At 40.8% G+C, this 23,188-nt stretch overlaps 1 protein-coding gene across 2 annotated transcripts in view; it reads left to right on the forward strand.

The window, feature by feature from the left end:
• The first annotated feature begins 9 nt into the window (after positions 1-9).
• BCAT1 (branched chain amino acid transaminase 1) overlaps positions 10-23,188 on the forward strand; it is a 110,542-nt gene continuing 87,363 nt past the window's right edge. The window contains exon 1 of one of the 2 annotated variants that reach the window (XM_029954258.1): positions 10-123. In XM_029954258.1, coding sequence (XP_029810118.1) covers positions 118-123 — 6 coding nt within the window. In that variant the 5' untranslated portion in view covers positions 10-117. Of the gene's footprint in view, positions 124-3,277; positions 3,336-23,188 lie in introns of those variants that run through there. The other variant, XM_029954260.1, reaches the window with a different exon arrangement.

Here is a 23,188-nt window from a genome sequence, read left to right on the forward strand (position 1 = left end):
GCCCGCCCAGCCGTTCGTTCCCGCTCCGCCGCCGCGCTCTCCGGCAGCCCCGGCCCGCGCGCCCCCGAGCTCCTGCGGCCCCACTCGGTTCCAGCGCCCCCCACGGCCCGCCGAACCATGAAGGTAACCGCTTAGGATTCTGCGTGTATTTTACAAAACACGTGGGCGCGGATTGAGTCTGCGATCCCGCAGATGCACAGTTGGCAGAAAGGGGGCAGAAGAAAGACGAACGTGGTTTGTTTCCACGCAAACGTTTCGAGTACCTCCTTTGTCAGTCATCGTGGGTCGGGACCTTCCTTTCTTTTCTTTTCAAACTTGCTCACAGGATGTGCCTCCTCAGGCTTTTTCACAACCGCATTTGTGAACCGAGGTGGGAGGCTGCTTGCTCGCTGCTCCCTCCCCTACCTGTTTTGAAGTTTGGGAAGGAAGAGGAAGCTTTTTTTCAATTGTAAAGATGAACAGGAGGTGCGGGTTTGGGGGACGAGGTCTTGGGGCGTTTCTGGCTGTAAACAGGGTTTCCTGTTGGGTGTATGTAATGAAGGAGGGAGGTGCAGAACCGGGGGGCGAGGGTCGGCGAAGGGCGGGAAAACCGCCTCTTCGCAGTTTAAAGCCGAAGGCTGTCTTTGCCTTGTGGAAAGTAAAGCTCCTACGAGTTACAAATCATATAAGCCTAAGGGCATTCTTTTATTAAGCTGAGTGAACGCCCTAATGGTTGTAATTCTTATGCTAACCAAGGGTGATTAGCCCAGCCTATTCCTTCTGATGGCTTAGGTACGGAAACGAACACCGGTTAAATATCTTCCCTAGTCTTACACGTTTGAAAACTTCCTTGAGGTTAAGAACTGAAGAGCAGCGTTTTAAAAGGATTGTGAAGGATGAGCAGATAGCCTCCTATTTGAGTATTTTGGGAGGAAGAGATGTGCAACCTGAACTTTTAGGAGAAGTAAACCCACCTTTGAGCATTTTGAAGGAGGAAGATTGAATTTATGGTTCTCAACTACTTTCCCACTCAATCTACAATTCCACTCTCAAGAAATAAATGTAAATGGAGCCTGTGAGGCCAAAAATTTCTACTAAGAGTAAATAGGAACTGAGTGGAAACACTGTTTGCTGTTCAAAAGAGATCATGCATATGTGCCACAGTGACAAATTTAGCAACCCTTTGCTTCCACAGTAAGATACTCTATTTCTGCCTTGTGCATTCCTGTCTGGTTTCAACTGAAAAATACACTTTGATCACGTATGGGGTTAGTGAGTAAAAGGAGAACATTATGAGAATAAACACTTGCTTTTCCAGCTTTTCCCTGTCCTATGTGGAGTTGTCGATTATGCATTTTTGTAAATTCATCGATATTCTAACATGAGTCCCCAAATCCCTATCGGTCCCTTTTACAAGATAGTTTTATAACACAGTGTAAGATTTAATAGATGGAGGCAGAGATGGGAGGAAAGAAAGAGACCACGTTATGGAGCCAAGAAAGCCTTTATTGGGATCTGCAATTCTGGGCGAGGTCCCATGACCCCGGGAGTGGGAAGTCAGGGAAGTCAACCCTGATAGGTGATGGGCGGGGGGGTTATGGGTAAGGGGTTCTGGGTTTGATCTTGGGAGGGCAGATTATCAAATAAGGGCATTTCAGGGACCTGGCGGGATGGAATAGGTTGCCTGGTCTGTCAGGGGGATGGGAAGCTGGAGCTTCATGATTGGCTGTTTCCAAATGGGGCAGGACATCCCAGGTCTGCAGGTGAGGGGCGGGGTCGTCTGTGCACTGTTCTCCAGCCCCCAGAGAAATGGCGGCTCGGTCGCCACTCTTACACATAGGAGACTAGAAGATATCTTCAAGTGGTCTCATATCTGCTTTTCTGATATTTTACTGAGATTGGGAAAGAAAAAATTGCATTCTAGGCATGATCTAAGGAATTCATGAGGTTCCTTCCAGTTTGTTTTTGTTATTTCAAAAACTTTTCACCGAAGTATTGCTATCATGATTTTTTTTTAAACATGATTTGCTCATGGCCCCAAGATAGGCTCTGTCCTTGGCACATTTTCCAGACAGGGCTCTTTTGCCTGGCAGCTTCTATTTTAAGATGGACCCATGCAGCGTGGGCAATCGAATAAGGACACTAGCATATACGTCAGATAGGATGTGTGTAAGAATCAGAAGTACATATGATGATTTACTGAACTAAGGTGGTGATTTAAAGAACCACATATCAGGGCGCCTGGATGGCCCAGTCCGACTTTGGCTCAGGTCATCGATCTCAAGGGTTCGTGGGTTCGAGCCCCACCTTGGGCTCTGTGCTAACAGGTCAGAGCCTGGAGCCTGCTTCAGATTCTGTGTCTCCCTCTCTCTCTGCCCCTCCCCTACTTGTGCTCTGTGTCTGTCTCAAAAATAAATAAACAAAAAAATAAAAAAAAAAAAAAGAGCTGCGAGTCTAGAGGGATAGAGAGACAAGAGAAGCCATAGTCAGGGATGTGTGGGTAAGCAAAGGAAGTGAGAGGCTGGACTGGCAGCAAGGAGAGAGGGCTGTTGGTGTGTGCGCAGGGGCACGTCCTGAGGCCTGGCAGGCAAAAGGGTTTACTTTTCAGACTCAGGATGTGGCCCCTCAGGCAAGGCTCGGGGATGCATAGTCAGTTAAGCAGGCCTAACAAAAGGGCCTTGGTAGAAACTGGTGGTGAGAAAAAAAGACAAGGATTTGATTTCGGTTAACATTTCATTTAGTGAGTTTCCATCACTTCACTTGATTTTAGAACTACAGAAAGAAAGGAAGGAAAGTTAAGAAAATTTTCCATTTGTATGGAGGAATTTCTCTTGCTCAATCAGCTCACTGAAGCCGAGAAGGTCTGATTATTTGAAATGAGTTTAAAACCTTATGAAAGAAAGTTGAAAGGAGCCATTTGATTATTACAGAGATTTGTGCTAAGACTGAAAACAAGTTACGGTTTCCCTGAGGAGCTGTGTGTTTCCCCTTTGTTCTCATAATTTTAGATTTTATCCCCTAGTTCAGGTCAGGACTTTGAGCTCTGTAGGGAAGGAAAAAGAATTTTTTCTCCACACTTTCTTAGGTTATAAAACACAGATTAACAGGAGAAAAACAAAAAAAGTTGAATCACAGGTGTATCCCTTGTATACATGTGAGATATCCCGGAAAAGTGAGTAACTCCCCCAAACGGCCCACGCTACCACCTTAAAATATCAATCATCTTCGGCTTAACACAAAGGAAGGAGGTTGGGGCGTGTAAGAGATGGTGTGGTAAGAGATGGTGGTAAGAGACGGGCGGGGGGCACCGTGAACAAGGGCAAGATTGCAGATTTCAGTTAGTACCTTCTTCAATGGTAAGTTTTTACAGCTTTAGTTATCCTTTTCTTCAGAGCCGAGAACCCTGTCCAGAGGAGGGGAGACTCCTGAAAAATGGAGATTTCCCTCTTAAATGTAAATTTCTTTCAGGAAAGGGCAACTTCCATTCTGTTTTCAGAAATTGTCCTGTGTCTGACCCCTCTCAAAAATAACCGAGTTGATAGGCCAAAGAGGCGTATTTTTGGCATGGTATATTCTACTTCCCTTGAGTTCCTTATTTCTAATATCAAGTAGTAAACCAGTGATGTGAACAGCTGGATAGTGGTATTATTAACCTGGGAGGTCTGGGCTTATGAGTAAACTATTTTTGTGCATAAATGAAGAGTTGTTTCTAAACTCTGGCCAACTGGAGTGTTTGGGTTGATTATATCTTTGGGGTTTCAAGTTGTCTGCTTCTTTGAATGGCCTCTTCTCAGTGGGTGTAGGAACATGGATTTTTAAGAGCTTTTTCTTTTTTCTTTTAGGGTTGGCAACCACAGTTCCTATAAGTAACAGATGCCACCCTAGGGAAACCCAGTGGAATGTTCATCCTTATGCCTAAGGGGATTTGGTTACATATAATGGAGAGAATCTAGGACCTTCCATGAGAGACATCATTATTCCAGGCATCCTCTGCTTTCTAAACGATACTATCATTCTCTCTGAGCACTGAAGGAGACTTGCTGGTCTGCTCACTTTACAGTTGTAAATGTGGGCAGTCTTTGTGTGGTAACTTTATCCCCACAACAGCTGCCCAAATGCTCTAAACATTTAACATGACATACGGCAAACATTCCTACTGATAGGCTTTCCTGAGCCTCTACAGCCCATTTGGTAATACAAGTCATGGCCATTCAACTAATGCCTCTGAAATTGGGCTCTCTAGAAATCAGCTGAGACACAAATGTGAGGTGCAACTCATATTTTAAAAATATTTTCAAATTATGCATTTGGGATGCTCAGATTTACAAATACTAGTTTGCTGCTATTTGCAATCCTTATAAGATGTAGTCTGATTCACAACGTCAATAGTGAATGCAAAGCCAAAGTAGAATCAAGAACACCAGGGTTCAAGTGCCAGTTGCACCTATGCTTCTAATTAGTCCTCTCAAATCATAATATTACTTCTACAAAATGAGCACTTATATTTTTAATATAACTTAGAAATTAGATCACCTTATTAATGCAGCATAGCCCATCACATGAACATTTTTCTATTGGCATATTGGCTGTACTTTTCTTTGTGAGAAAAGCTATTTAACCAAACTCTTCTTTTGTGTCTCGTGGCTAATGGGAGAAAAAAAATCTTAGAGATAGTCATGCTCCAAAAATACAGCAAAAAAAAAAAAAAAAAAAGTCAAAAAGAAGGGAAAAGAGAAGATAAGTTAAAAGAAAAAGAGGAAGTTATATTACCACAAGCAATATTCCAGAGAAGTTGTACTGGAAAACACATGATTATTTGTAATTGAAAAAGTGTAAAATACTTGTAAAATCCAGCTGGTTCCCTTAACACTTGTCCTAGAGTTTATCAAAAAAGAACCAGTTTTTTAGTTCTTTATTTTGATATGTAGATCTAAATATCTGATTGATTGCATTTATAGTCTACCCTAGTCTGAGAAATGTTTTTACTATTTTAACTGCAGATGGTTATTTGCCTTGGGAAGCCCTAACCAGCCTAGGATGTAATTAGAGCGTTCAAATTCCAACTCCCTGTACGTCTAGACAGAAGGAGCACCTGTTGGGATGTTCTAGGCCAAACATGCCACAGAGATCTCTTATGTGACCAGCAAAGATCTCAACAGAGTTTGGGCGTGAGGCCAAGGAGGTATCTGCACAGGACGAACGCCCAGCGGTTGTTAGCATTCCACCACTGTATTAAAGGGTGGTTTTGCCTAGTATTTTTATTTCGTTTTAGCTGATTCAGATATAAAGTTATATTGTTTTGATTTTAGTACTAGATGTTAGTTCAAGCATTTGAAATCACAACGAATGTGAACTTGAACTTTGAAGATAAAAAGTAGAGTTAAAATGAGCTATAAAGTTTACGGTGGAAGCATAATGCATTCCTCACGGATTCCATGGTTGTCCGTGTTGTGGATGTTATATAGACTTGCAAGGTGAGTGTTGGTGTTTATAGAAGAAATACATTCAGACTAGAGGAAGAGCTTCTTTGCTTAACTAAGATGATGCTTTATATTTCTAAATGCCATATAAATTACATGACATTGAATTATAACCTCAAAACATTTGTATAAGGAAAGCATTGCAGCTATTATTAACCCCATTTTAAGGGCAGGGAAAATAAAGATCAGAATACTAGAATTAGGGGCACCTGCGTGTCTCAGTCGGTTGGGCCTCCGACTTAAGCTCAGGTCATGATCTCTCGTTCGTGGATTCAAGCCCCGCATCTCGGGCTTTGTGCTGACAGCTCAGAGCATGGAGCCTGCTTCGGATTTTGTGTCTCCCTCTCTCTCTGCCCTTCCCCCTAACATGCTCTGTCTCTCTCTGTATCAAAAATAAATAAAACATTAAAAAAAGAATACTAGAATTATTTGGGGTGCCTGGGTGGCTCAGTTGGTTACGCATCTGACTTCAGCTCAGGTCATGATCTCATGGCTTATGGGTTCGAGCCCCACATTAGGCACAGTCTGTGCTGACCATTTGCTCAGAGCCTGGAGCCTGCCTCAGATTCTATGTCTCCTCTCTCTGCCCTTCCTCCACTCACGTTCTGTCTCTTTTCTCTCTCAAAAACAAAGACATGTAAAAAAAAATGCTAGAATTATTTAAGATCACAAATTGCAGAGCATAATGAGAAATTAGAGTCCAACGCGCTATCCACTTTACCAGTGGTTCTAGCCTCTCGGGTCTGATAACACATTGTAAACCTTATGAAAAGTAAAAATAATGCCTCTAACAAAATTTACAAACACGCATAGGCATAAAGTTGTGCATCTTAGTCATTTGCTAGTAAAACCAAGATAGACTGTTGGAAAATACTGAAATGATTTAGTTATTTAGAGCAGTAGCGAGCTATTGGCTCTTGCCTTTGCAGCCAGCTGAGGTATGAAAATATGTAAAAGGTCCATACCGTCCTTTGACTGTTGAAAAGCCCCAAATAATCAAACAGAAAGGCAGTTTCCTTGTTTTTTAGCAGGATGTGAGCTATCAGTTTCTTCTTTATGTGTTATCTTGTAAGATCTAAGGTGTGTAGTGTAGGAGAGGAATAAAAACTTTTCTACTTTTTCAGGGTCTGTTCTTGGGGCCATGCAAATTAGACTGACAAAAGATAGAGTAACAAGAGAAAAACAAGTTGACTAGCTCAGGTAGCATACATGCGCATGAGAGAAATTCAGTGATACGCACGTCACTTAAAGGGCTGGTCAGACCTTGTGCTTATATAGTATCTTAACAAAGAATGATACATTTGTAGAAAAATAACAAGGAGAAAGGCACAGGTTTTGGTTTCCAAGCGCAGCAAACAGGGCAGATAAATACATTGGGGGAACCTAATGGGGTAAGGTGTGTGCAAGTCCGTCTCACTGCTGACTGTCTTAATGTTGTGAAACTTCCTCAGGAGAAGGGATTTCTCAGAAGTGCATGTTTTTAAGTCAGAGAAGGGAATCACCAGGAAGGATCTTTCTCCCTCTCTTGGATCTCAGTTGCTGTTAGCTCAAAGTAATCCTTATGTTGGGGCACCTGGTTGGCTCAGTTGGTTGAGTGCCCGCCTTTGGCCCAGGTCATGATCTCGCCCTGAGTTCGAGCTCCTCATCGGGCTTGCTGCTGTCTGCCTGTCAGTGCAAAACCCACTTTGGATTCTCTGTCTCTCTCTCTTTGCCCCTCCCGTGCTTGTGCTCTCCCCAAAACAAAAGTAATCCTTATATCAAAGTGACACATTTTGGGGTGGCATATTTTGATTCCTTACGCTATTTGTAGAATAGAACTTGATTTACAGAATCTGCACCCTAATTAATATCTTTGATTTCAATCTAGTTTTGAAGTGTGTGCAGGGCTGTCTTGTTAAGCTGGGTTAATACACAATTTTTTAGTAGAGTTTAATAGTTGGGGTGCCTTGCTTTCCCATTTCTTAGATAAACTTCCCCACCACAGTGCCTGCCAAAAGGGCAGGCTTACAAGGCCACGTTCCTACCTGGTGACCACACCTTGGCCACAGGTGAGTGTAGCAGGGGTGGGTATTTGACCCAATTTCAACCATTGTTTTCTTCTTTCGTATTCTCTTGTCCCCCACATTCAATGAGATACCGTATCCTGCGAATTCTCTTTTCTGCATATCTATATGTTTTCTCTTTTCCCATTGCTAATGTACTGATTTATGCTCTTGTTACTTCTTGCTTGATTCTTTTGAGAAGTCTCTCAACTGGTCTCAAGCTTTATTTCCCTAAGGCACTATTTTGATTATGGTGTTCCCTCACTCAGAATACCTCTGACTTCCCCATTGTCTACTGAATTCAGCCTAGTGCATGAGGTCTTTTTCTAATCTGTTCTTCCTATAACTTTTCTATTTTTGCGCTCCTCCAGTCATAATGGGGGGTTTGCTCTACTTCAGAATGAAGTCTTATATTTCCACATATTTATATCTTACCTCTTTGTCTCCATTTAGGCCTCTCTCTGTCTATACCCTCCGACACGCCCCTCACTATGTGGCTTACTGCCCAGGCACTTTTTGAGAACAGTGACATGAATATAGTGGAAGGTGGTGGGAGGTAATAGTAGGGTTACATTTTGAAGTCAGGATATAAGGTACTGATTATATCCTATAGTCTGTGTTCACCTTTCCTCTCCTCTGGCATGAACATCGTTCCATCACTGGTGCTTGACAGATATCAGTCAAGCTAAATCATGTACCTGTTTTAGGCTTCATGGATCAGATCAATTAATTGTGTTTTGTACTTCTTCATTTTCAAACAGCAGTTACAGCTTAACATGTATGGATTTGTTCAAAGCTTTAGTTGGTTCCCAAAAGATAAAGGTTTATAAAGACATAGAGAACAGTTAAGTATTTGCATTTTTTAATGTCCATTGCCAAACTAATTTTATTTATTTATTTTTTAAATGTTTGTTTATTGCTGAGAGAGAGAGAGAGAGAGAGAGAGCACATGCGCGCACGCAAGCATAAATGAGGGAGAGGTAGAGAGAGACACAGGCTCTGTGGTGACAGCAGAGAGCCAAACATGGGGTTCGAACTCAAAAAACCATGAGATCATGACCTGAACCAAAGTCCAACACTCTACTGACCGAGTGAGCCACCCAGGTGCCCGCCAAACTTATCTTATATAGCTATTATTTTCTAATTGATTTTTTTTTTTTACAGAATGTCAGTGGTCAAACTATGTAGATTGCAAATAGACTGTAAACATAAACAGACTATAAATGTTTCTGGGAAAATTCATAGCAATGTGGACTGAACACCACGAAATTCCTAATGATAAAGCCAACGATGCCAGTCTGCCAAATCACTACTGCTTTCATATTTAGGCAGTTTGTAAAGGGAAGCACCTCTGACATATCCCAGGGAACTGACTTAGAATATAGAACAAAGTCATGTGTCTGGGACTGTTAACCAATTCCAATACTGTTTAACATGTTTTTTGTTGTTGTTACGAACAATGCTGTTTTTAAGCAAACTAATTAATGCATACACTGACAAACAAATCCAACAAAAGAGGCACTTAGAGGCAGTGTTCATTGAATACTGGAATTTTGAAAGAAAAAATCTATTAGGTCATTTTAGGCATTTACTTCTGCCAAAGAAGGATTGTTCTTTTGAGTTTATTTTTCTATCTTTCAATTCTATTCCACTTAAATACCTCAACAACCAATACTTTTCAAATCTTCTGTGGATAGTTCTGCCACCTAGTATAGTCACTGTTTAAGTTTTTTTTATAATTAACTTATTTCTTTTCCATTCAGTTATATACATCAATCATTTATACTTGGCTATGCTGATCATTTGCCATGAGTCTATATGCTTTTAAAAAATATCATATAACATTACATATGTGTTCTTGACTTGGTTACAACATTATTAACTAAACTGGCATTTTATTTTACAATAACATTAGAGCAAATATTCTACTAGTAATGTCAGTAATTTAGTGACTATATAGATAAAGGAGGTCAATGAGGTTTATGCACCTTTAATAATTTCATACATGAGTCTTAACATTAACATCATCCCTACTGGTCAACCAGGCACCTTCCTTCCTCCCTCTTTTTTTTTTTTTTAATGTTTATTTATTTTTGAGAGAGAGGGAGAAAGAGGGAGACACAGAATCTGAAGCAGGCTCTAGGCTGTCAGCACAGAGCCCGATGTGGGACTCGAACTCACCAACGGTGAGATCATGACCTGAGCCGAAGTTGGATGTTCAACCTACTGAGACACCTAGGCGCCCCTCCTTCCTCTTAATCAGTGTTCTGAGAACATTATAGATAAAGGAGGTCAATCAGTCTGCCATTTGATATTCAAGGACAACACTTTGAAGGTTGGAATGAGGGGTCGTTTGCAGCCATATGAATTTAACTTTGTACTAGGAGATCGATTTAATCATTCAACATCATTGTTAAGACTTAGTTTAATTGGAAGTATCTTGTATTTACTTGTAAATGTGCGAAATGATGCATGAACAAGAGTATTTATTGCAGCATTATTTGTAAAAACAAAAGATTGAAACTCACCCACACATTTGTCTGGTGTTGAAAAGAATGAGTTAAAAAAAAAATGAATGGAGAGAAGAATGAGTAAGCTCTCTCTGTAGATAAGAGGAAAATCTCCATGAGCCTTTTCACTGCACATGCTTATATACTGTTTGATTTTGACACATGAATTTACTATATTCAAAATTGAAATGAGAAAAGGAATGGAAATGCCGTGGAGTGAAATTAACTTGACTCTAAAGCCATCATCAAGAAAATCTGAAATACTGGCACAATTTGGTTAGGACCAAGAATATATACCTTGACAAAATTTCTAAACTGTTGTATTTAATTTTAACTAACTGAAAATAATCTATTGAGAAGGCAAGTTAAACATAATGTATACACCAGACTTTACAACAATTTTTATATTAAGTGCATACAAACTCTTCTTCAAACCTAAAATTTATATATTACAATAATGAACAGCAAACTGAATAATTTGAATTTCCCTTAATTAAACACTTATGTATCTCTTACTAAGGCTATCAGGCTTTGTATTAGGTAGTAGGCAAATGGAAATAAACATTATTTTTACTCCACTCTGGGAGAGGAATGTATAAAAAGCAAATGCAGTAAAGTCTAATAGTTGCCACAGTAGAAGTCTGCACAAGGTACAGCGGAGCATAACAAAGATTAGTCAGAGAAATCGGAAAAGGCTTTACAGTGGAGGTGAAGGTTGAACAGAACCCTTAAAGCTGGATGACCATGAGAATAAGAGCATCTTAGGCATATACATGTTTTGCTTTTATCCAGCCTCAGATTCTGGACCTAGATTCCCTTACCGTAGAAGACTGTGAGGAAAAGTATGTCTAGCTTTCCTTACAGAACACTACTAAACACAGATAGCTCCCAGTATCCAACAAACTCCAGAGAATGAAGTATGGGAACTTTACTGGATTGGCAACCTGAGACACGTGCTAAGTGCATCATCTTATACTTTTTTCATGCTGCCCTCATTCACCTTCACCATCTCTTCGTGCTCTATGTTTTCTGTTTTGACTCAACCCTTACTAGAACCTCCCACCCAAATTTGTCCACAATACCCTTTGCAACTCAATGTTCACTAAGTAGATATTGCTCCTTCTGGCCTCAGGGGAGGTCATTTCCCTACCTTCCTCTGGTGGATGTTGCTCATTTTCTCCACCTTCTGCTCAGAATCTGAAGGGGGCTGATCTCCTTCACTCTGTCCATTGCTGTTTCCACGTCAGGCTCCTCCTCTGATACCCCTCTGCTGCTACTCGTACCATCAGTCTCTGTACCCTATCTCTTCCTGTAGCCATCACCAAAAGACCTCCTGGTCACTTTGCCCCCATTATCCACTGAAGATTTAGCACATGGCTCCCAATTTTCTCTTTCAACCCAAGCTTTGTTTTCCTATATTATTTCAAGGTGCATGGATGGCTCATTACCCTTTCTGGTATCTTAGTCCCTTTAATTTTTCATCTCCATTAATTTGCTGCATTTCCCAGATGCAACCCACAGGACTTTTGAATGACACTAAATGACAAGTTCTTGGGTTATTTTTGGTCTAAGATATATCTGACATTTGTACAGTTCTCTCCATTTTAGCTTCCTTGTACCCAGTTCAAGCCACCGTCTTCTCTTCACTGAATATACAGTAAGATCTTGGCTGTGATCATAACTTGTTCCAGAAACATGCTTATAACCCCAAGCACTTGTATATCAAAGGAAATTTGAAGAACCTTTGGCTCAGATGTAATCATGTGACATTTGCCATCAGATACTACTCCTGTTGCAAGACATTGCTCATTTTTCAAGTTAAAATGTATTAGAAATGCTTGCTCGTCTTGTGGAACACTTGCAGAATGAGTTACAATCCAAGGTTTTACTGTACATGTATATTTCTTGCTCACCTCCACTCCCCACTGCTGATCTGTTCTCCATAAAGCAAAGTAATCACATCATTCATCTGTTTAAAAAAATTCCTGAACTTCTTTTGGTTATGCTTTGAATAAAATCCTAAGTCCCTACTATAGAAGTTCCAGAGGGATCCAGTTTCTCTCACCTTTGCAGCCTTACCTTGTTACCATTGTGTCCACCTCCACTAAGCCCCCAAACTTTTTCTTCAGGGCCTTTCTACTTGGAAATCCCTCTGCCTAGAAGGCCTTCTTCCTACTCTTGATCTGGCCTGATTCTAATCACCCTGCCGGCCTCAGATTGAATGTTGTTACCTCACAGAGACTCTCATGATCCCCTGTGATTCCCAGTCTTTCAGAGCACTAACTGCCAGGTGAAATTGTTTATTGGTGTGGATATCATCGTGGTTTTTGGACTGATGTCTGATTCTCCCACTAGATCATACATTTCCTAACTGCAGGGAACATACTGCTTTTTATTACCATGCAAACTGTATGTATTTCAATACTAATACCTGGCCCATTATAGGTGGTTGGTGAGTGTGGTAGGCTCAATCATGGCTCCTCAATGATGTTCACGTTCTAATTGCCAGAAACTTTATTACAAAGGAGATTTTGCAGATGTGGTTAAGTTACAGATCTTGAGATAGGGAGACTGTCCTTGATTATCTGGGTGGGCCCAGTGTAATCACAAGGGTCTTTAAAAGAGAGAGCAGGATGGTCATGGTTGGAAGAAGATGTGATAATGGAAGCAGAGGGGTGTGTGTGTGTGTGTGTGTGTGTGTGTGTGTGTGTGTGACACAGAGAGAGAGAGAGCGAGAGAAAGGGAGAGAGAGAGAGTTAGAGTTAGATTTGTACCTGCTTCACTGCTTGCTTTGAACATGGAGGAGGAAATGACCATAAACCAAAGAATGTTAAGTGGCTTCTATGAGTTCTAGAAGCTGGAAAAGGTAAGTAAACAAATTCTTATCCTACAGCCTCCAGAAGGAATGCAGTCAATGCTAACATATTGACTTAGGATTGGTGACTTCTGAATCTGTAAGATAATACATTTCTGTTATTTTTAATCCACAAAATTTGCAGTGATTTGTTACAGCAGCATTAGGAAATGAATACAGATTTTGGTATCTGGAAATGGGATAATTCTGTAACAAATAACTAAAAATGTAGAAGAGGCTTTGAATTGAGCATTGGGCAGAGAATGGAAGACCGTTGAGGAACATGATAGACAAAGCCTAGATGGCCTTGAAATGAATGGACTGGTAGTAAGAATATGGAAATCAAAAGTGCTGCTGGTGAGGACTTGGAAGGGAGTGAGGAATAGGGTAGGGAAAATGTATAGATTCTTACAGACTATCTTAAAAGTTACAGACTATTGGTAGAAACATGTATGTTAAAAGCACTGCTGATGAGGCTCAAGAAACATTGAAGAACGGGTTCATGGAAACCTGAGGAAGGGGGACCCTTGTGATATATATGTAGTAGAAGAAAGCTTAGTGGAAATGTGTAACATAGCTATGTGGAAAGCAGAACTTGTAAGTGATGAAGTTGGGTACATAGTTGAGAATTCTAAGCCAAATACTGGTTTCCAAGAAAAATATTTACCTCCTTTCCATTTCCCTCAGGATGATGCCTCAGATACTGTAATGCATTTATTGGACCAATGTTTGTAGAGTGCCCACTATGTAAGTATCAGGCACTGCTGATGATCTTGAGGCCATAAGGATAAAGAGTTGGCAAAGTCACTGCCCTCCTGGCCCTTGCAGGGAAAGGTCATGTAACACGGTAGTTATGAGCACAAACTGGGGCCCAGCTGTAGGTGTTTGAGTCCTGGCTTTGCTCCTAAATGACCTCTGACAAGTTATTTGTGCCTAAGTTTCCTTATTTTTAAAAAATGGTGGTAATAATGGTACCTCTTACATCATAGAGATGCTGTGAAGATTACATAAAATAACAAGGGTAAAGCATATGTAACAGCATATGATCCAAAAATAAGTACTATATAAGTAGTAACTTATATCATATTTTACTCTCATAAATTGGTGGTATAATAGGAAGGAAATAAAATGAAATGATTTTATAGTGACAGAGTTGAGGGGAAGTCAGACTCATTCATACTGGCTAGTCAGGGAAATCTTCAGAAATAAGGCAAACTTTGACTGAGACCTGAGTACTACATACACAGGGAAAAACAATAGGGTGATTGGAGGTAGAGAGTCCCACGCAGAGGGCCCAACAAATGAGATTTCCTGGGGTTTAGTGAGCCAGGCGGAAAGTTATAGGAATGAAAATTCCTTTAAATGGTGCTAAAGAGTGTAGATTTTATTCTAGTGCAGTGAATGCTCCTGGGCAGGGGTAGGGAGAAGGGAATGGAGGGTGGAAGGTGGGTGAGTTTTGAGCCACAGAAAGAATCACATTTTTTAAGTCATTGGTGAGTCACGTAGTGTACTATGGTCACATTTTTTTCTTACACAACATTGGTTTTTCCTTCAGTTATTGCATTATTTTCTTCCATTTATTTACTTTACTATGTATTTATTCTGATTCTTCCCGCCTGCCCAGTAGGTTCTGAACAAAATTTTACATAGGTCAAATGTCAGTTCCTCTTTTTCTCAACTCTTTTTCCTGCTACCCTCGTTGTTCTTGCTGCAGTCTGTCCTGGTATCTTTCTAAAACATCCCTTTGACATCTTTTATCCTCTGTGGTAGGTCCCCAGATTTTTGGATCATATGGCTTTCTCTTTCTTGGCTTACTTCCTTGTCTGTGTGGAGTATTATGCTCCAATAGTTGTCAAATAAAGAGCACAAGAGAGGTCAGTGTTTTGATCCTTGCATACCTGAAAATGCTTTGTTCGACTATCACACTAGGTTGACTTTTAAAATTTTTTTGAATTAATTTTTTAAATTTACATCCAAGTTAGTTAGCATATACTGCTAACTTTCAGAAGTAGATTCCTTAGTGTCCCTTACCCATTAGGCTATCCCCCCTCCCACAACCCCTCCAGTAACCCTCTGTTTGTTCTCTATATTTAAGTCTTTTATGTTTTGTTCCCCTCCCTGTTTTTAGATTATTTTTTCTTCTCTTACCCTATGTTCACTGTTCTGTGTCTTAAAGTCCTCATAGAAGTGAAGTCATATGATATTTGTCTTTCTCTGACTAATTTCGCTTAGCATGATAGCCTCTAGTTCTATACACATAGTTGCAAATGGCAAGATTTCTTTCTTTTGATTGTCAAGTAATACTCAATACACACACACACACCCCACATCTTTATCCATTCACCCATCGATGGACATTTGGGCTCTCTCCATACTTTGGCTATTGTTGATAGTGCTGCTATAAATACTGGGGTGCATCTGCCCCTTCGAAACAGCATCCCTGTGTCCCTTGGATAAATACCTAGTAGTGCAATTGCTTGTTTGTAGGGAAGTTCTATTTTTAATTTTTTGAGGAACCTCCATACTGTGTTCCAGAGTGGCTGCATCGTGTGCATTCCCACCAGCAGTGCAAAAAGATTCCTCTTTCTCCACATCCTCGCCAACATCTGTTGTTGCCTGAGTTGTTATGTTAGCCATTCTGACAGGTGTGAGGTTGTATCTCATTGTGGTTTTGATTTATATTTCCACATTAGGCTGATATTTGATTGTGGATAACTTTCTAGTTTAGATATGATTTTCCATAAGAATTTTAAAATAATTGCCTTATTGTTTACTAGTTTCCTGTGTCACTAGTGAGAACACCAACGGCACTCTTAGTTAAATATACTTTTCTATGTAACCTATTTTTTGTTCTTCCATGAAGCATTCAGGATCTCTTTTTATTACTTGTGTTTGGAGACTTTAGATGACATGAGTCCTTATTCATCTTAGGAAATTTTCTGGTCTTATGTTTTTGATAGTTTCTTCCCCTCTTCCTGTTTTCTCCTTCTTAGACTTCTGTTAGTTTCATATTAGACCACTGTGACTGATCCTCTAATTAAAAAAATTTTTTTCTCTCCTTATATCCAGTTTTTTGGGCCAGGGAATGTTTTCATCTTACCTTTTCCTTGAAATTCTAAAATGTTAGCCTTCTTATGTCTAAGAGCTTTTAAAATTCTCTAGTAGTATTTTTCCATGAATGAAATAATCTTCCCTGTATTTCTGAAGAAGTTAATTAAAACTTACATTTCTAAGAAAATTAATTAAAATGTTTTCTTCTGCTCTCTTCATTGCCCCTCCCCCACACCCATTTTTGTTTCTGTATTTTTCGGAGGAGGAAGTTACCTTTCATGTTAGTAGGCTTTTTTCAAATATCTGGTGGCTTGTAGCAGTCGATCTAGGCATTAAGAAGCCTATAGGGGGGCACCAGGGTGGCTCAGTCGGTTAAGTGTCTGGCTTTGGCTCAGGTCATGATCTCATGGTTCGTGGGCTCAAGCCCCACGTCAGGCTCTGTGCCGACAGCTAGCTCAGAGCCTGGAGCCTGCTTCAGATTCTGTGTCTCCCTCTCTCTCTGATCCTCCCCTGCTAGCGCTGTCTCTCTGTCTCTCAAAAATAAATAAAAAACATTAAAAAATTAAAAAAAAAATGAAGCCTATAGGGAAGCTCTGGCCGGTGCCTTCTATGGTTGTTTCGGTTACATGACCACATGGAAGTGACTAGGCTGTTTTGCTGGAGCACTCCTAGATAATCTTGACTCTAGGTACATTCTCAGGATGTTATGCAGTTTTTGGAAGATTCATCCAATCTGCAAAGAACTTTCTACAGGCTCACCAGGGATAGAGGACTAGGAATTTCATCATTAAGTGGGTGTTCACTTAATCCCCTGAAAACAGTGTTTGAATTCTTTCAGACCTGAATCTGAATGAATACATTTCCCATTTCCTGCTGGAATCTGGAAGGGGTAGTTACCCTGTGGTGCTAGATGGGCACAGAGACCCAGAGGTAGGTGTGTGTGAATCTTCTATGGGTGAGACATCAAATGAGACAATGGCCTCCACTGAGGCTCTAGGGCTGAGCACAGAGGGATAAGTACCTCCATGTTCCAAACAGACATGTTTGGTGCACCCAAAAAACTTTCTGAACAACAGCAAAACCAGTTCTCCAACCCCAACTTCTTATTTACCTCTAATATTTATTTAAGAGAAGGCTAGAAATTGAGCAGGCAAGGATGAAGAGGCTGATCCAGGAAGCAAAAATTGTTGGCCAAACAAGGTGCACTTGCCATTTCCCCTTGTTTACCCCAGAGGAGGGAGGGGGTGATATTCCCATCTCTCCAACAAAATACTCACCAAACGTTCTGTGAGGAGATTGTGGACTCCTTTACCTTAAGGGTCTGGAGTGGAGCCTGGAGACTCTTGAGAGCACTTGATATGTTTTCCCTGGCCTGTTGGTGTGGTATCTGCTGGGATTTGACTCGTGGGACAGTCAAGGCTGGCTGATGCTGCCTGTGATGGGAGAGTCAAGAAAGGGTTTGTCAACACCATGAGCTCTGTGGACTTTGAGGGAAGGTGCCATATTGGAATCACCTGGACAGAACCCTGTCCAAGAAGGCTGCTTGCTGGGGCATGGAGAGCCCCGCTATTGGAGGCTGTTATTGGGCATAATGCCAGAGCTAGAGCTGAAGGAGCATCATAGGAGGTGAGGCAGCATGTGCATCATTGCAGTAGGGAACTACAGGCAGAGGCCTTCGGTGGTGGGGATAAGGGAAAAAGGGTATATGAAAAATCCATAATAATAATAAGGGTATGCTCTGTGATGCTTAAAAGAAAGGCAGCATTTGAGCATTGGTCACTGGAAGAGAGGGCAATGCCCAATTATAAAGGCCCTCGATAAATAAGGCCTTTCCCATTTCCTCTCACTCATGCTCCACACATGACCCTGGGTGTATCCTGAGCAGCAGCAACTGGGGAGTGGAGAGGAGGTAGGACAAGGAAGGTGGGGAGCAAACAAGGGGCCCCATTCCAGCTGGACCTGCCCATCCCAAGCTTGCTGGCAGTGAACGGGGCTACTCAGAGAGACAGCTTTCAGTATGATCCGAGGTGGAAGTTTTCTTTGAAATACTTGAAAACGAGATGGTGATACTAATACTTAAGATACCTAAAAGTGACTGAAAACACATTTGGATCAGCCTGATCCTCTCACTGGGTCAGATTCAAAAGTGGGTTTGAAGGGCAGGGGTGAGAGGAAAACTTCCTGATTGTACTCTCCCAAGTACCATGCTGTTCAATAAACGATTGTACAGGTTTTCATCAAAATCTTGTTTCTGCCTCACCTTTATCTTATTTTTTAAATGTTTATTTATTTTTGAGAGAGAGAGATCGAGCAAGCAGGGGAGCTGGCAGCACAGAGCCTGATGCAGGGCCGAGCTCATGAGCTGTGAGAACATGATCTGAGCTGAAGTCGGGCGCTTAACCGACTAAGCCACTCAGGTGTGCCTCTGCCTCATTTTTTTATGTTTATTTATTATTGAGACAGCAACAGAGCATGAGTAGGGGGAGGGGCAGAGAGAGAGAGAGCGAGACACAGAATCTGAAGCACAGAGCCCGACGTGGGGCTCTAACTCCCGAACAGTGAGATCATGACCTGAGCCAGTCTGACGCTTAACCGACTGAGCCACCCAGGTGCCAGTCTGCTCATCTTTTAAAGTTCCTGGTGCCCCTCTTCTGAGTTTTTCCAAGACTCTGTGAGGGAAATCAGCTTTTCATCCATATCTCCTTTGGACAGTTTGGCTCCAGTTTCTACGGAGTTAGTTATTTGTCCATGATTAGCTCTCTGCCTTCCAAAATGTGTTGATGTCACTCATTGCAGTTGCTGTGTCTCTCATTTTCTTTTCCCTGTGGATTAAACTTTAAAAAATATTGCTGCTTCAGTAAGTTTCTGGCAGAAGGTGAAGAAAGACCAGTGTATTCAGTCTACCATGTTTAGAATCTCGGGCAAATATTTTAAGGAGAAATAATAACATTTTCAGTTTTTCCAAAATTGCTACTTGGTTTGCCCTATATAGATCACCTTGAACTCTTTTCTTTTTCTCCCACAACTGAACAATTGGTCATTTCATCATCATTAAAGATATAACATTTAACTCAAAATGATTGTTGTTTCAGATGAAAATTTTAATAAGGGAATGAAGATTATAACTTAGAGTTGAAATGGGGTTTGTGCATAATACAGTCTTACATACAGAGAACAAACAGGGTTTATGGGGGTTGGGGAGAGGGAAAAGTGGATGCTGGGCATTGAGGAGGGCACTTCTTGGGATGAGCACTGGGTGTTGTATGAAAGCCAATTTGACAATAAATTATATTTAAAAAATGAAATGGTGTTTGTTGATTGTATATGGTTTTTGGTGATTCTGTCCCACATTTTACACAAGTGAGAAGTTTTTATACATATGTGTGTAACTATACATATTTTTATATGGTATTTATATATTTAATATATTTATATTTATAAGTTATATATTTATACAAATATATATTTGTAAAAATTATATATTTCAATATAACTTCTCAACAATGTTTTTAAAAATTTATTTATTTTAAGAGAGCACATGCATGCAAGCAGGTCAGGGGCAGAGAGAGAAGGAGTGAGAGAGTCCCAAGCAAGCTTTGCGCTATCAGCGTGTGTCTGAGTTGGGGCTCAAACCCACAAACTGTTAGATCATGACCTGAGCCAAAATCAAGAGTTGGATGCTTAAATGACTAAGCCACTCAGGCACCCCTCCACAACTTTTTATTCGGGGGATTTCCAAACATACTGTATTAGGCAGGGTTTTCCAGAGAGATAGAACCAATAGGACATAGGGAGAGATTTATATTAAGGAATTGGCTTGCTGATTATGAGTGCTGGTGAGTCTGAAATCTGTTGACAAGCTAGCAGACAGGAAATTCTGATGAGGTGATACGATAGTTCGGACCCAAATTTGTAGGGCAGACTCGGCAGCCTACACATTCAAGCAGGGTTTCTGTGTTGCATTCTTGAGGCTAAATGCCTTCTTCTGGTAACCTCAGTCTTTTTTCTCTTAAGACCTTCAACTAATTTGACAAGGCCCACCCACATTATGGAAGGTGATCTGCTTTACTCAAAGTCTACTACTTGAAGTGTTAATCACATCTAAAAATACATCTTAACAGCAACATCTAGATTTGTGGTAAACCAAACAATCAGGCACAATAGCCTAGCTTTTGACATATAAAATAACTATCACACTTACTGTAGACATGAAAGAGTATTTCAAAAACCACCTGTGTGCCTTTATCTAGATTCATCAATGGTTAAATTTTTCATATGCTTCATCTTTCGAGTGCTGAAGTATATGAAGTGATGATACTTCTTACCTAAATATTCATGCCCAGGAAAAGAGATAATCTCCTGACAGCATTCTTATGAAAATATTAATACAGTAAGATCTCCTCATATTTGATCCATATATTAATTTTTTTAGTTGGCTCAAAATGTCTTTTATAGTTTTGTGTTAATTTGTTTTGTTGACACATTGCATTTCTTATATCTCTTTAGTTTGTTATCTAGAACTATCCCTATCTTTTTGTTGCTGTTTTCATGACCCTGCTTTGTTTTGTTAATTTATTTTCAAGTCAGTTAATATACACTGCAGTCTTGGCTTCAGGAGCAGAACCCAGTGATTCATCTCTTACCTGAGACACCCAGTGCTCATCATGAAAAGTGCCTCCTTAATGACTGTCACCCATTTAACCCTACCCACCACCTACTCCCCCCCTCCAGCAACTTTCCGTTTGTTCTCTGTTTAAGGGTGTCTTATGGTTTTCTCCTCTCTCTGTTTTTATCTTATTTTTCCTACCCTTCCCCTATGTTCATCTGTTAAGTTTCTCACATTCCATATATGAGTGAAATCCTATGATATTTGGTCTTTCTCTGACTGACTTATTTTGCTTAGCATAATACCCTCCAGTTCTATCCACGTTGTTGCAAATGGCAATCTTTCATTTTTTCATTGCTGACTAGTATTCCTGTGTGTGTGTGTGTGTGTACCACATCTTCTTTATCCATTCACTAGTTGATGGACATTTGGGCTCTTTTCAGAATTTGGCTATTATTGATAGAGCTGCTATAAATATTGGGCTTTTTTAAAGAGTTCAGGCCAGTTGTTTTGCAAAATGCCCCACCTTCTGGATTTGGCTACGTTTGCTTTATTAGATCCAAGTTGAACCTCCTGGTAAGGATACCACCAAGGTCAGATTGTACACTCCTCATTGCCTAACATCAGGAGACACACGATGTTGGTACCTCCATTAGTCATGTTAAGTTTCGTCATTTGGTGAAAGTGATGGCCAATATCTCTCTCCCTTTTAAAGGGGTATTTTCCCCCTTTTAATTAATATGTAATCAGCGCATGATACTTTGAAACTGTATAAATATCCAGGTCTCCAAAAACTTTTCATTTCATGACTTTAGTATCCCTGAACTGGTCTAATGCTCTCATTCTCAGCCTCAATCAGGTGATTCTGATACAAAGAAGAGGCGTCCCTTCATCTCCCTTCTCTCTCATTATAATTTGTTACTGTTATTTTCTTACAAGTTATTAAGAATGACTCACAATATTTACAGTAAATTGATGTTAATTTATGGTCTCCTCCATCTAGAAAAGAGGGGAAATGAAAAAGTAAGTTACCAGTATACTTGCTTGAAATTGTCTAGTGCTTCAATCATGCCATCACACAGACCAGAAGCTACCTGTGAAAAATCAACTTGGATTTCGTTTGTTTTGTGATAAGATCTGACAGCAAATGAGTAAAAATGAAAAGAATTGATCAGGGTCCTCGCTGATTACAGACACAGATGGGGACTGTCCACACAGCTTTCTGCTTTAATACTTATTAAGCACCCCATGTAGTGTGAAGGGCTGGCTTCCAGTGCCAGCTCTGCCTCGTTCAGGTCTGTTACTCTGGTCAAGGCAGCCTTCCTGACACCCAGTTTCAGTATCTCTAAAGTGACCATAAGAAATGCACTTGAATACTTCTTGTCTCTTACCCTCAAAGACAGCTCCTTCCTTCTGCATCTCCACAGTTAATCTTGTCTATTCCTGTGCAGAAGAGTTAAGGAAGCAGTCCTCAGGATGCTTGTCTTGGAAATATCTGTTTGCAGGGCTGGCCCTTGGCTGTTTTCTAGGAACTTGGATTTCGAGAGGGTTCCCACAATTCCCTGATAAGAAGGGTTCACTGTACCTAAACTATTTGTACAAACAATGCAGTTTTCGCTGAACAACTGCTTTCCTTCCAGCAGTGTGAAATATTGGTACACGCTAGGAAGAAGGTGCTTACATGACCAGCCCCCAGTAGAGACCTTGAGCACTGAGTCTCAACCGCGCTTCCCTGGCAGACAGCATTTCACATGTGTCTGAGGTACAGCCTCTCCCTAAGGAATGTGGTGAAAACCTCAAGGCGAGGGGAGGCTGCCTGGCAATGTGCATGTGCATGACATTCCTCATGACTGTGACATAGTCCGCCTCTCCAGACTGTATGTTACCATATATGGGAATCGAAGGAGCAAAAATTGTACAAAAGGCAACCAACCCCTGCTGCACTCCGGGCTCAGCTTTTTGGGGTCTTAGCCTGCTGAGCCCACGCTGGCATAATAAAGCTGCATTGAGGAAGGAAAAGCCTCGGTGTCCCGACTCTGTTTGTGACTGGCGGCTACATGTTGTCTCAACTTGTTGGAGGAATGAAGACGGTCCTGTGTGACTGCACTGGAGGAGTACGCCTGGATGGCCTGGATGGTCGTGCCTGGCTGGCCTGGATGGTCGTGCCTGGCTTCCTCTGAACTTTGTCCCTTGTGCCTTTACCCCTTGCTGATTTTTGCCTTGTGTCCTTTATCCTGTAATAGTTCGTAGATGTGAGCACTGAATCCTTTGATCATCATAGCAAATCATCAAACCTCTTCCACTTTTCGCATCTGTAAAATAGGGTTTATAATAATAATGTCTACCTCATCGTGGTGTGAGTATACAGTGTGTGTGGAACTAAGGGCCTGATAAAGGGTGCATCTGACAGACGGTGGCTGATATTATGGAGTATGTTAACTGTTCACATAAAGGACATCTTGTGTTCGTGTGTGTATGCCCGTATATTTTCCTCAGATAGCACTATTATATCTATTCAAAGAAATTAACTCTCAGATCTTTGATGACTCATCTGATGAGCACAACAGGTTCACATGCCAGATTATAAGGGCCCCTGGTTCTTTCACTAAAACATATGTATGTCTTCACCACCTAAACAACTATTAAATAATTTGGAACTTGTTTTA

The sequence above is a fragment of the Suricata suricatta genome, chromosome 10 (assembly GCF_006229205.1).
Source record: "Suricata suricatta isolate VVHF042 chromosome 10, meerkat_22Aug2017_6uvM2_HiC, whole genome shotgun sequence".
In the NCBI taxonomy this organism is placed as follows: Eukaryota; Metazoa; Chordata; class Mammalia; order Carnivora; family Herpestidae; genus Suricata; species Suricata suricatta.